This window comes from Dasypus novemcinctus, chromosome 21 (assembly GCF_030445035.2).
Source record: "Dasypus novemcinctus isolate mDasNov1 chromosome 21, mDasNov1.1.hap2, whole genome shotgun sequence".
NCBI lineage: Eukaryota > Metazoa > Chordata > Mammalia > Cingulata > Dasypodidae > Dasypus > Dasypus novemcinctus.
Window position 1 is genome coordinate 33,758,003 of NC_080693.1, and position 14,517 is coordinate 33,772,519.

General features: G+C 39.3%; 1 protein-coding gene across 2 annotated transcripts in view; it reads left to right on the forward strand.

Annotated features, from left to right (window-relative positions):
• BLMH (bleomycin hydrolase) overlaps nucleotides 1-14,232 on the forward strand; it is a 51,598-nt gene extending 37,366 nt beyond the window's left edge. For both annotated transcript variants that reach the window (XM_004483813.5, XM_004483812.5), the window contains exon 12: nucleotides 13,230-14,232. In XM_004483813.5, the coding sequence (XP_004483870.1) occupies nucleotides 13,230-13,381 (152 nt within the window). In that variant the 3' untranslated portion in view covers nucleotides 13,382-14,232. The remainder of the gene's footprint in view (nucleotides 1-13,229) is intronic.
• The last annotated feature ends 285 nt before the right edge of the window (nucleotides 14,233-14,517 follow it).

Genomic DNA, 14,517 nt, shown 5'->3' on the forward strand with positions numbered 1-14,517 from the left:
GATCATTAGTGGGTTTGGCTAACTACCCGTCGGATCTACTATGAAACTCAGCAGCCCAGTTTTTATATACAAACAAACCAAGTGTTGTTAATGCATTTCCATTCCTTATCAGATAGTTGCATGCCTTCCTTCTGCAATTTCTGTAATTGTTCTGTGATTACAGAACAATTATGAGTTAAAGTGCAACATATTTTAAAGTAGGTGATTTCTTATGAATTTCATTTTAATGCAGATACACTGAGGGTCATGTACAGAAGGATTTAAATACCAAAAAGGCTAGCAGAAAAGATTTTTGAAAAGTAAAAATCACAGTTCAGTTGTATTTGTAAATAAGAAATGGATACAAGGGAATAGCTTGTCTTAAATTGGAAGGATTTGATTATTTGTAACATATTTAAAAACATAAGATACTGGGTTAAATTGTTTTTCTGTTGCTTCAGATGAACCTCTATAGCTTCTGTTTCATTTCTGGTCTAATTCTGATCCCTGTAATTGGGTTTGTTATCATAGAGTTTAATGTCTAGGAAGAAGGCTAAAATTATGGTTTGTTTACACAAGCCTGGATCCATCAGCTTGCTTTTTTGACATTTTTCCATCTGTAGCAGTCACTGCATTTGTAGATAATAATGATACCCATTTAAGAGAGGATGAATACTTGTAAAGTCAGGAAAATAGTCTTTGTTTTGTGTAGTGTGAATTATTTTCTTTACTATTCTGAAACTAAATATCTACTGTTAAAGAGGATTCTAGGCCACTTTGCTATTTTCCCTTTTCAGTTGTACCTGTTTAATCCTGATCAAAAAAAGTATTGCTTCTGCTGACTTACTTAGTCCATTATTATGTTGAAAGAACTGGGATCTTGATCTCTATGATCTGCCTGTAATCCTTCCTAGTGAAATCTACAGCTATCTAGTTAAGATTAAACTAACTGTTCCTCTTGCTTTTGAATAAGTGAAATGCCAGATAAAGCAAAGCATTTCTGTAGAGAGCCAAAAGATAAGAAATTGAACTAGAGCAGGGATAAGGGAGTAGTTCATTCAAAGCCAAAATAAATTATTCTCATGTATTTCTTGGTAATGTTCTTTCTGGCTTAATAGGAAGGAAGGAAATAAAACATGATGTAATTTAATTGGCACGTTTGGCCTGACCTTACGAGAGTGGGAGAGTGTGTAGTATGTTCTTATGTTGGAGATGTCTGTTTACCCCAGCAGGGCCGTCCTACCTTTCATCCTGGGGCGGGGGTATGGACGGGGTGATTGGCTGACATGTCTGAAGCAGGACCTCTGTTGTGCTTTCTTGGGAGACATAACAGCATAGCTGGGATTTTGTTTCTGTAGATAACATTGCTAACAGTTTGTTACTATTCTCTTTGGAATTCGTGCCTGTTAAGATTGATGGTTTGAAAAAAGTAGTGTTGACAATACATGCTAGAAGTAAACAGAGCAGAGATACCTGGGCACGCTACCTCTGCCCACTGCCCAGTCCTGGCTTGGTCTCCCCTATAATCAGGTTCATGGCCCATCCTAGAACCCCGGAGACTATTAAGTAAATCAAATAACCAGAGTTTCATGAAGAGGGGAAAAGTTCCTTCTGACCAGAGGCGACATCAAAGACATCAAAGTTCTTGCCTTACTGTACCAGTTGGCTTACTTCATGTTGGTGAGTTCTAGTATTTATAGTATCCAATATAAAAATTGCATATGTAGCTAATATGCACACCACATAGCTTTATTTTCTTCCCTGCATCTTGAAATACTTGGCTGTGCATTTTGTATCTCATTTATGGGTCATATCAGAAATAACTTTTATAATTGGATGAGGCAACAGACTTTGGGACTTGTCACATTGTCTTTCATTTTGAAAAGGTGGTAGGCTTGTTAGAGTAAAATATTTTGTAAAATATTTAAGAATTTAAAACAGGGTAAATAACCTTTGGTTCTTCTCATTCTTTTTTTTTTTTTTTTTTTTAAAGATTTATTTATTTATTTAATTTCCCCCCTCCCCTGGTTGTCTGTTCTTGGTGTCTATTTGCTGCGTCTTGTTTCTTTGTCCGCTTCTGTTGTCGTCAGCGGCACGGGAAGTGTGGGCAGGGCCATTCCTGGGCAGGCTGCTCTTTCTTTTCACACTGGGCGGCTTTCCTCATGGGCGCACTCCTTGCGCGTGGGGCTCCCCTACGCGGGGGACACCCCTGTGCGGCACGGCACTCCTTGCGCGCATCAGCACTGCGCATGGCCAGCTCCACACGGGTCAAGGAGGTCCGGGGTTTGAACCGCGGACCTCCCATATGGTAGACGGATGCCCTAACCACTGGGCCAAAGTCCGTTTCCCTCTTCTCATTCTTAATAGAAATTTATCTGACAGGAACATGATCTTTAAGCCAAATTGACATACAGGTCACCTAGCTAATAAATTATCGAGCCAGAATTATAATCCAGACAGTCTGACACTAGAACCTCTTCTCTTAACCACTATACTGTGCTTCCTCTCAACTTCTTTGTTCTAGGAGCATCTAGTCCACTCATGGAAATAGCAGGACAATCCCCGGTCTTTGGTAACCAGAAACTAGAAGCTGAGGGGACATAAAACTGTATAAATGATCTAGACATCATATTAGTGTCTGATGTCAGGAGAAAGGGCCTTAGAGCATCACTTATGGCTAGGAATGGGAATTAGGAGGTAGGTTGGGCCTCTTGTGACGGTATGTGTCCAAAGTTAGCACATTGCCCCTACCGTGCTGCTTTATAACAAGGTTTTTTTGTATGTTTTTAAAAACTTTTTATCATTAACAATTTCAAAGCTATATAAAATAAACAGAACAGTGCTAAGGAATCCCCATATGCCCATCATCTAGCTTCAAATTATCAACATTCTGCTATGCATATGAACAATGTGCTTTTCATAGTCAGTAAATTAAAATTCTTGGTCTCCCTAATGAACCAGTCTTATAATGGAACTTTACTTCTTTGTGATTAGTTCAGTTTGTCATAAGACTTCATTCCAGTTCACAAAGCCTGAGACATAGAATTATCATAGCATAATTCTTAATGCATGTTTAGTCTGGTTTCTCAATATGATAAGTAACGGAATTTTTATGTGAGGGTAGAGGGAATATTATTTTCTAATTCAGCAGTATTCACTAAAAGAAACTTCTTTATCTTTTAAAAATTAAAAAAAAATTATTGTGGTAAAATTGTAATTCTGTGACATTAAGTACATTGAAAATGTTGAGTAATCTTTTGCATTTTCTATATTCAGAATATTTTGATAATCCCAAACCCATTAAGCAATAACTCCCCATCCATCCCCTTCCCCACTAGCCCTGGTAACCACTTTTCTATTTTCTGTATCTTATATTCTTTATCTTTTAAAATTTCTGTCTACTAGTTTTCATTTTGAACTATGATTAGTTTTTCATTTTCAAATTGCTTTTTTCCTTTTCATATTCATGAAAATTTGAAAATGTTTTTAACTCTCACATTTCATCTTTTCTTACAAATGAATCTCTCCATTCCTGATTTCATTTTAGTAAAATTTCCAGACTTTCTCCTAAAAGGGAACTTCTTGGTGGTCTCAGAGACTTTGTCATATTAGAGATTAATCTGAAAAGAAATGTACATGGCCATTTCAGATTATATCTGGACGTCTGCTTCCTAAAAACCAACATTGTGGTGTTGTTAATTGCCACACCAGCTAAACTACCCCATGTGATTTTGGAGATAATATGTCCAAAGTTACGCCTAAAGCTCACCATATCCTTCAAATAATGGTATATTGTCAAACTAGGTGAGTTATAGAGACAGGCAATACTTTCTTGATTGTAGATCCTGGACAATAATTTATCCTCTTGTGATTTCACATTTTTAGAATCAGTAACCTGGGTAATACCCTGTTTTTTTATGAGATTCGATGGTTTTTCTCATGTAGAGCCATCAAATGAAATAAGTATTTTTCGAACTGTATACTGCTTATTTACCTGCATTTACATAGCTCCTCGCTTCCTAAGCATTCAAAGTTTGCTAATGTATTTGTATTTTTTTTCTCCTCATGGCATAACGGCAGAGTAACTCAGGGTGTGAACGTGGGTGTATATGACTATATTTTGTGTGAGAAAATAGAATTTTATTGAGGTGTTGACTTATTGGCTATGTAAGCTTGGTCATAGTATTTAACCTTTCTTAAAATAGGGTTGATAATTGTACCTACCTCATAGAGTTGCTATGAGAACAATGTCTGGCACATAATAAGTACTCAAAAATATTAGCTATCATTGTTACTATTAATGTTATCCATAGAGTATGAGGGCAGGAGAAAAAGAAGAAAAGGCTGTGTAATCCTCCCTTCTAAGAATTCAGGATCCTAGTGTGACTGTTGGGCTATGTCACCAGTGTATTAGATGGATGATCTTAATGTGGGCTTAGTTTCTTGAGAGAAAGCAGTGGAGATGAAAAAACCTAGTGCTTACGAAAAACCATTAGCTGTAGCTTCAACTCACATTTATTGATGGGATGCAGGGAACCGTGTACAGGCTATGGTGAAATGAATGTCTCTAATCCTCAGAGGAATTTATTCTTACTTATCTGGGGTACAGGAAGGGGATATGAAGAGAGCTGTGATGTGACAGATGTGACAGGCATTCATGGTGTGCTCCTCCGACTGTAAGGTATAGGATAAGTAGACAGAAAGCTCCCACTTGAGTGGGAAGACAATGAGGAAGATGTTGAAGCTGAGGTTAATGAAGTGGGTGAAGGATAGAGAGAGTGCCACAGGGGCTAAGGGACTAGACGATGTGATGTCAACAAGAATAGGGTAGTATAATTAATGATACAGCAGAGCAGTTGGAAAATGAGTCAAGAGAAGGATTTTGGGATGGATTTTGAGGCGGTTTTTGTCAACTTCAAGAGGGGTGGAAGTGGAAGCCCAACTGTCTTATTATCCACATCAGTAGCATTTTAGTACTTAACTCCTTCAAATGCTAAGCTGTTTTAAGAACAAAGACATAAAGCAAACCCAAGAATAATTGCAAAATAATAACTGAAGATGATAAGGGCTCCTGAGGGAGTCTCCCAGGGTGAGTGGAGTTTTACAAAGGGTGGCTTTTGGCATGTGGCACATGGTTTCGTTTGGTCAGAGGAATAAGACCGAGAAATAATGGGGCCTGCCATCCTTGGAGCTTTTGAGGAATGATCAGAAGCAGACTTTGCTTGAAACAAATAGTGGCTAGTTTTGGCATCAGAGGGAAGTCATTGAGTTTCAGTGGAAAATAGACCTTTGGATGACATCTGAATTTGTGCTTTCCTCTACTAGCCCAGCGTCAGAGATCCTGGCAGAAGTGAGTATGCCTTCAGGCTTGTCTGGTTGGTGTTTACTGGTCTGGAAAGGGGAAATCAGACTGGTGTGTTGCCATCGCTCTTCAGCCCAGAGGGAACAGGCTTCTTGTGGCTCCTTAGTAGAGGGCACTTCCTCAGGAACTATATACTTCTGCTGACCATACTTTGTTGTGGTTTGATGGTTTTAAAAAGTACAACCCACAAACCAAAACAACCCTCTTTCCCTACCACATTTTCCATTTTACATTTTTTCCGGTATATTTACCAGAGAGACAGTACCTTTTTTACCCTTGTTCATGAAAGAGGCCACAATTAAGATCCATCTACAGGGCATTTCTCCTTTCATTAACAAAAGGTTCATGAACAAGAATTTGTTCTTAGCACATAGCTGGACTTTTATGTTTACTCTGGAGGAAAAAGAAGCCTCTGGCTCTTTTAAACATCCCATCCTGTTCTCCATCCCTCTAAATACATGCACTTAAAATACATAGTGTTGCTGGCCATTTTATCCAGGTCGTGGGCCCATTCTTGCAAGATTGTTAATAAAAGTCTTTTCTCCTCCAAAAAATAATAATAAAATAAAATAAAACACATGGCATCTCTGTTTGATTTTGAAAGTATTAAATACCTTATAAATGAACCCTATAATGCACATGACTGATGAGTGATGAGATGTGTGAGCAGATGGAGCAATTACTTTCCAAGGTAGATTAAACACTTTGATTTCCTGCCTGAGCTGTAACTGTCAACCATGTCTCTTCCCCTGGGTGCTCAATTCAAGGAAGCTGAACCCTATGGAAATGATTGAATTTGAAGTTAAGACTGGGTTCAAGTGTGGGCTTTTTACTTATAGGCTGGGTGACTTTAGACCACTTATACCAACCCTTCCTGGCTCACAGGAGTGCTGTGAGGATTAAAATCAAAACCAGGGTAGTGTGTATGAAATTGCATTGTGAAGTGAAGCTCCTTATAGTTTTTTAATGATTTTTTTGTTTTGTTTTACTTTCTAAAGCGTAGTTCTTTTTAATAAATAAAAAAATAACATTCCAAAATCAAAATTTAGAAAGGAATCTGTTTTCGTCTGTGTCACAATCTGTTTCCCTCCTCCTTTTCAAGTTATTATTTTTGTTAGTCTCTGATGTATCTTTACAGTGTTTTTCCATGCAACATATAATATAGAGATATTATTTTCTTTTTTTTTTTATTTTTTTAAAGATTTATTTATTTATTTAATTTCCCCCCCTCCCCTGGTTGTCTGTTCTTGGTGTCTATTTGCTGCGTCTTGTTTCTTTTGTCCGCTTCTGTTGTCGTCAGCGGCACGGGAAGTGTGGGCGGCGCCATTCCTGGGCAGGCTGCTCTTTCTTTTCACGCTGGGCGGCTCTCCTCACGGGCGCACTCCTTGCGCGTGGGGCTCCCCCACACGGGGGACGCGTGGCACGGCACTCCTTGCGTGCATCAGCGCTGCGCATGGCCAGCTCCACACGGGTCAAGGAGGCCCGGGGTTTGAACCGCGGACCTCCCATATGGTAGACGGACGCCCTAACCACTGGGCCAAAGTCCGTTTCCCTATTTTCTTACTTACACCAAAGGTAGCATCCCTACACACTGCTCTGTACCTTGCTCTCACTTCACTTGTCTGAGAGGCATTTCATATCAGCACATGTCCCTATCAGTACAGTTTCATTATCTTCCATTGTCTGGATGTACCATAGTTTATTTAACCAGTGCCCCGCTAATGGAACTTGGGTTTTTTAATAATCTTTTACTGTTACAAACAACATTGTAGTTAATATATATACAGTGGTTAGAACAGTGCCTGGCTTATAAATAATAAGTGCTGTATAAGTGTTAGTTATTGTGCACAAATACATATTGTAGATATACAAATACAGTGTATCTGTAGGATGGAGTCCCAGAAATTGTACTACTTTCCTTTCTGGAAGCCTTTTTTCAACTTTAAGCAATGCTGTTGAATGAAAAGGGAGTGGCATTTATAATTTTTCTACCTCGTGCAAAATTGCATTCCATAGGAGTTGTATTATTTTGCACATTTGCAACAAACTCTATACAAATTTAAGGTATTAGGGCATGCTTCACACAGTGGGTACTTTAAAAAATGGTCAACAGATAGTCTCCTTAACTATCTTTTTTTTTTTTTTTAAGATTTATTTTTTTATTTATTCTCCCCCCCCGCCAGTTGTCTGCTCTCTGTGTCCATTCGCTGTATGTTCTTCTGTGACCACTTCTATCCTTATCAGTGGCACCGGGAATCTGTGTTTCTTTTGTGTTGTTGTTATGTTATCTTGTTGTGTCAGCTTTCCCGTGTGTGTGCAGCGCCATTCTTGGGCAGGCTGCACTTTCTTTCACACTGGGCGGCTCTCCTTACAGGGTCCACTCCTTGCGCGTGGGGCTCCCCTACGCAGGGGACACCCCTTCGTGGCAGGGCACTCCTTGTACGCATCAGCATTGTGCATGGGCCAGCTCCACACGGGTCAAGGAGGCCCTGGGTTTGAACCGCAGACCTCCCACGTGGTAGGTGGACGCCCTAACCACTGGGCCAAGTCCACTTCCCATTGTCTCTGGTCAGAGTTGTGAACTAGACTATACCAAGGCCTAAGTGGGGTTTTTCATTAGTCTGTGTTTCTGATGTTTCCTTACCACTTTTTTATTTTTCATTATTTTAGCAGAAAAATGATGCTAGGCATCACCAGTTAAAAATTGTAAAGGAAGATGGATAGATTTGACTTCATAAGAAAAAAAATTAGTAGGCTAGAAAACATCATAAACTATATTAAAAGGCAAATTACCTAATAGGAAAAAATATGTTTTTTTTTCAGCCAATCTAGGTATATAGCACGGTTAGAAAATTACAGATGAAATTGAGTAAACACTGAAATTAAAAATGAGCAGGTTACAAAAGAAAACTGTAAATAACAAGCAAACACATAAAAAGGGGGGATCAAATTAGACCCCAAAAGAAAGTTTGAAATTTTATATTCTGAGTAGTAGTGAGGATATAAGGAAATTAAATAATTAAGGCTATCTGCAAAAATTTAGTTACAAATGTGTTTATCAAAGTGTTGTTGCTAAGCCTGAAGAAACAATCCAGATCCAGCAGTAGGGGAATTGGTTAAATACATTTAATCATGCATATTTAGCAATTAAAAATTGTGGTGTAGATAGATGTATGTTTTTTTAATCAATATGGAAAAGATTAATTGGAAAAGTAGCATTGATGACGTCTCTCTTTTTGATGTATTGCGTCTACATATAGAAATAGAAACTTTATTAAAGGATTTACATAAAGTCCTAACAGGCTTATGCCAAGGTGGTGGGATTGCAGGCAGTTAAAAAATTTGTATTTATTCTTTTTTGTTTCCTTTTTATTTTTAAAAATTTTTTAATTTTTTTTATTTGAGAAGTTGTGAATTAAAACAATCATGCATGCCATACAGGATTCCCATACATCACTCTACCACCACTTTTCTTACATTGTTGTGACACATTTGTTACAAATGATTAAACAACATTGTCATAATATTACTGCTATCTATAGTCCATAGTTTATTCTTTTTTTTTTTTAAGATTTCTTTATTTATTTAATTCCCCCCTCCCCCAGTTGTCTGTTCTCTGTGTCTATTGTCTGCGTCTTGTTTCTTTGTCCGCTTCTGTTGTCGTCAGCGGCAGGGGGAAGTGTGGGCGGTGCCATTCCTGGGCAGGCTGCACTTTCTTTCACGCTGGGCAGCTCTCCTTGTGCATGGGGCTCCCCTATGCGGGGGACACCCCTGCGGGCAGGGCACTCCTTGCGCGCATCAGCACTGCACATGGGCCAGCTCCACACGGGTCAAGGAGGCGGGGGGTTGGAACCACGGACCTCCCATGTGGTAGATGGACGCCCTAACCACTGGGCCAAGTCCGTTTCCCCATAGTTTATTCTTACTTTTTTTTGCTTTTCCATGTTTCTAAAATTTTCTATACTGTGTATGAATTATTTGGATAATTTTTGATTAGTCAAAAAGCAATATAACTTTCCTGAAATTGGGGAGGGAGGGATAGGAAATCACTGTGCCCATGGGATAAAGCTATCATTTGTTATTTCTTTTCATGTTCTTTTTAACTTGTGTGCTTGTTTTTACTATAGTTATTATTCAGTATATACCATTTTTATATATTTTTCTTTTTTCACTTAAACATTTGTCCACGTTGCTACATAGTCTTCCTAATTTCATTTTAAATACCTAATTAATCTTCTGTTAGGTACTTTTCCCTATATATTAGAGAAAAATGCCAGTGAGGTTTAGCTTCCCTTTTTGGGGGAGCCTTACGTTACTGCTATCAGAGAAAGATTGGCAGTGTCCTAATGAGGCCTCTGTAGACTGGCTTCATGGTAGTCTGGCTTCATTAGGACCCTGTTGCCAGACAGATCTACGAGAGCAGAACAGATTGCTTGTTTTTTTCCACAACTTTTAAAAAAACAGAGTAATTAACCACAAATAATTTGTCAGTAAGGTGGAATACTCCATACAACAAAGGTTACCAAAATGTAAAATACTTCTAACTCATAAATGGGAATGTATTTGTCACCTTAATCTAGTCTGAGAGGTTTAAATCTTAGGTCTCTGGTAGGATTTCAGAAAACTGTTTTCTCAGGTAAAGGTCTTCCTTCTCTTAAACTAGCCCATTCAGACCCGTTCTGTTTCTCAGTGAATTTGGCCTAACCATGATAGAACTATTTCCACAGATAGTTTTCCTTTTACTGAGACTACTCTTTCTCTTACAAAATACAGAAACATTGCCAGTTTCTTTAAGGGACTGTTCACTTATTTTCTTTCTTTCTCATTGCGTGCAAACAAGACATTCATGTTTAAACAAAATTTAATTTCACCTTAGATCCTAAAGCTGACTTTCTTTATCCATTTATCTATTGTTTCCCTAAATGTAACCTTTAGATTCCTGAAACAGGTTTTTTTGGTTTGTTTTCTTTTCCCTTTTCCTTGGGCAATGCCTTTTTCTAAAGGCTGGAGTCCTTAAGGGCGAGGAGTTGCAACTTTCCGCACTTGAAAATGACCACGTTCATCCTGCCTGCGGGGGTGCTTTGCTGCTCCTTTCACAGCACTCTCTCAGTGTCAGACACACTGATCCTAATCACAGTCAAACTCCTAGACACACAGTGGCAACAGTAACAGCAGCCACAAGTTCATTATCTGCTCAGGGTGCAATTACTTGGCAGCCACCTAGACTGTGTGGTTTTTGTGGGTCTCAAAGAACTCATATCCTGAAGAGAGAGACTAATCAAGGCAGGTCCTCTTGACAGGGACTTTGAAAGGGTGGATGACAATTGATAGGAATTTTAATTTGTGAAGACTTAATCTGATCTCCTGCTTTTGGAGCAAGATAGTGTAGATGTACTTATTGTCCATTTTCTCTGGGCATTCTTTGAAGGTTCATTTGATTGTGTGATGATAGTATTGTTATAAGAACACAGAACTTTATTACATGAGTCTGCCTCTATCCTTCACCTGCCTCACTGCCCAGAGATACTCTAAAGATTTATTTAGCCTACATTATGGTTAGGGGAAGATGACTAATGTCTCAGCAGTGTGGTGTCTAGTAGTCTGGTCTCCTGTTTGCTGAAAACTCCTTTCTGGGAAGGCAGGCACTGAGTTTCTCAGGAAGTACCTATTTAGGATGCAGCAAAAAAATGGTTCTAGTTGGCCCTTCGGCTGATAAATCTTTGCATACCAGAAGTTAGTGACACTACTGTAAAGTAACAGTAAGGGCCAGGCCCTGATTGACTGACACAAGCAAAACCAGGGACTTTGGAGTATATAATCGAAACAGAAACCAGACAGCAGAGCCTTTAAAATTTGTCTTCCTCTCCTTCCCAGTATCTCATATTAAGAAAGGAGCACTGGATCAGGAAATTGGCTCATCAAGGGAGAAGAAAGACGTATTTCTTAACCAAACTTGAGCACTTTTTCAGAGCCTTTTCTCTTGAGGGTGAATTCTTTGACTTCTCTCCAAGGTAAAAAACAGAATTGGACATGGATGACCTCACCAAAGCAATTAATTGTGCTTTCAGGTTAAATAATGTCCTCTCTCACACCATTTAACAAAATTAGATCTACCACCAGATAATCTTTTAATCATTTAAATTAGTCTTGCCTTTCCATGCAGCAGTTCTCAGTGTGTGGCCTAAGGGCCCCTGCAGGTCCCTGGAATCCTTTTCCCTTGTCTGTGAAGTCTTCCCTTTTCCAATAACGTAACTATGGGAGGCTGATTTTCTTCATCTACTTCATCCAAAACAACATATTGGAACAAATTGAACCAGATACAAGAATTCAGCTATCTTCTCTTCATGAAGGTGTAAAATATTGTAAACATGTGAGACAATGTCACTTTTCTAACTGATTTTTTTTTTTAGGAAAGTTATTTTTCCCTAAAAATACATTACTTGCATTCATATTATTATTGTTTTTAAAGTAAATTGATAAGTATTTTAATTTTTCCATTTTTATTTCTATCATGGTAAAATATCAATAGATATAAACAAGCACGTAAACAACTTTTGGGTATCCTCAATTTTAAGAGTATAAAGGGATCCTGAGCCCAAAAAGTTTGAGAGCCCTCTTTTTCTTGGTCCTATGTAGTGGGAGATCATAGAACAAAGACCTGGATTCACACAAATATTTGTGGAGAAAAATGAATCTGGAACTTTTTGGCCTGTGGCTTAAAGCTTATCAATACTTATATCCCTAGGACTCTTGGAAGAATTAAATGCAATGACAATCTAAAACGTCTAATATATAGCAGGTGCGAAATATGGGAAGGTTACTCTGATTACTAGTGTCCGTGAGTCTTGGATACATGTGTGCATGCAGTATCCCTGAATAGAGACTCATTTTTGTGATATCTGTTCTCTCCCTGGCCCAGTAACCAATTTTTGTTTTAAATGCACACCCTGTAATCCCTCACTTTAATTTTGTTCTATATATTAGCAATGGCTTAGATGAAGCACTTTCTTCCTGTGTAAGTTTACTGGTAATATTTTCCTGATGGGAAATTAGTGTTGGTAGTCTTAGTAGAACCTGAGATACAGGTTAATCTTGTTAATGGGAAGAGGCAAGTTACTAGGATCGGTACCTGATGACACCATACTTTTTCTTCCAGCTACACTTTCAACCTGGAGTGTTTGGATTAGTAGAGTTATGTCTCTGTACAGCTCTCCCCACTGGAGAGGTCCACAGATCCTAGGGCCTTACCGAGATAGGCAGGTTGTCTCTTTGAGTTCTGTCTGATGCTCATCATGGAATTCTTCCTAGGAGAGCAAGGATTGTGTGTTCATTTGACTCACACAGTATCATCTAAAAATAAGTGGGTACCTGTGATGAATGTTGAAAAAGTGCCACGAAGATTCCCCTAGACCTTAACTGGTTGTTCTAGGAATCTAGGAGCCAGTGATGCTGAGAGGGTGGGTTGGATAAGAATGGAGCCCTTCTGACCTTAGAGATCGATACCCTAGGTGTGACTGAATGAATAAGAAGTTTTTTCCATCTACCTTGTAGCGAATAGATCATCCACTCACCTTCACTGAGGCTGCCTGGACGGTGGAGGATCTGCTATTAGCCTTAGATCCAAAGCCCAGTTCTGAACCTCATCTGTGTGACATGGTCACGTCTCTGAGTTATTCTGGGCCTCAGAATTCTAGCTGGTAAAAATAGAGCCAGGTCTGTCCTCTCTTTTTCACAGAATTGCTGTTAAGATTTAGATTAGGTGAGATGGTAGATAGGAAAACTGAAAAACGTATACTGTTTTGTAAAAGGCTTCATTGTAGCGTAAATAGGGTTTCTGCTCTTTGCCCCTTGTTCTCTGAACTCATGAGGCTTCTGTTCTTTTCTCCAGGTTACCTGTGCATGACAGATGAGTGGTTCTCTGAGTATGTCTACGAGGTGGTGGTGGACAGGAAGCATGTTCCTGAAGAGGTGCTAGCTGTGTTAGAGCAGGAACCCATTGTCCTGCCAGCCTGGGACCCCATGGGGGCCTTGGCCGAGTGATATTGCCTCCAGTTCTTTCCTCCTCCTATACGACCTGAAGTAGCTGCAAAGGACAGATCCAGGGACTGAAGCCAAAGTTACGCGGGTGACTGTGTACTCTCACAGAACACAGTTGGACTTTGTTTTTTTAATCTCCTCCAGGAACCTCTTTGGGGAAGTGTGCTTTGTGCTGAAACAAAATATTCTTGAAGGAACAAACAAGAGAAAGATCAGATCATGCTCTTACTCTCCTCATTACTCTTCACTCTTCTCATTTTCAACAGCTCAGGATCTCTTAGCATTTTAATCAAATGTAATTGTCTTAACTCTGTCAAAAAAAATTTGGTTCAGTGTCTGTGTTTCAATAAGACAGGAGAAGATGAGCAATTGAGGTATATGGAGAGAAAATGAACCTCATGCTCCTTGTTCCTAGAGTAGGGTGGGCAGGGGAGGGGATTACCCTACTGAGCTCTCAAAAGTGCATGCCGCCTGACAGTGTTGCTGTCCTCCCTATGTGGCAGCCACTGAATTGAATTTTTTCCAAGGTAGTTTTATGTGACTCTAATAGCACAAGCAAGGGAAGTAGATCAAGTTTGACATGATTCCTTCCCATTCCCCCGCACTGTGGGGGAGCATAGCTCTACTTGAGTCAGTTTTAAGTAGAGGTTTAGAGAAGTTAGGTGAGAGAACAACCAACCAAAAACCTTATCATGATCTGAATTATAAACACTAGGGGGAGCTCTAGCCACATGGTTTAACTTCTGCCTCTAGAATGCGGGGTTGGGGGCAGGAAAAGGTGATGCGCATTCTTTCTGACAACTAGATGGTGCTGAGAAGCTTTTGAATAAAACACTTTGCTAAATGAGAATAAATTGGTTTATTTAATCTGTCAAAGAAGTGCTAATTTAGCTACAAAGAAAGCAACCACATGCTGACTCATGCTCTTCTAAGCAAAACAAAAAACAAACCCAGCAAGACTGCTCAGGGCTTCCCTGCTTCAGCTTCTCTGCAGGGTATATGATCCTTCTCAGCCTGTGCTGCCTTCTGCAGTGGACTTCCAAGCACTATATTTAAGAGGGCTTGTGCCCCTGCCACTTACTCTTTCACCTAGTATTGTCTCTTCAAATCCAGGGACCTATGGGGTGGTAAGTGAGGCT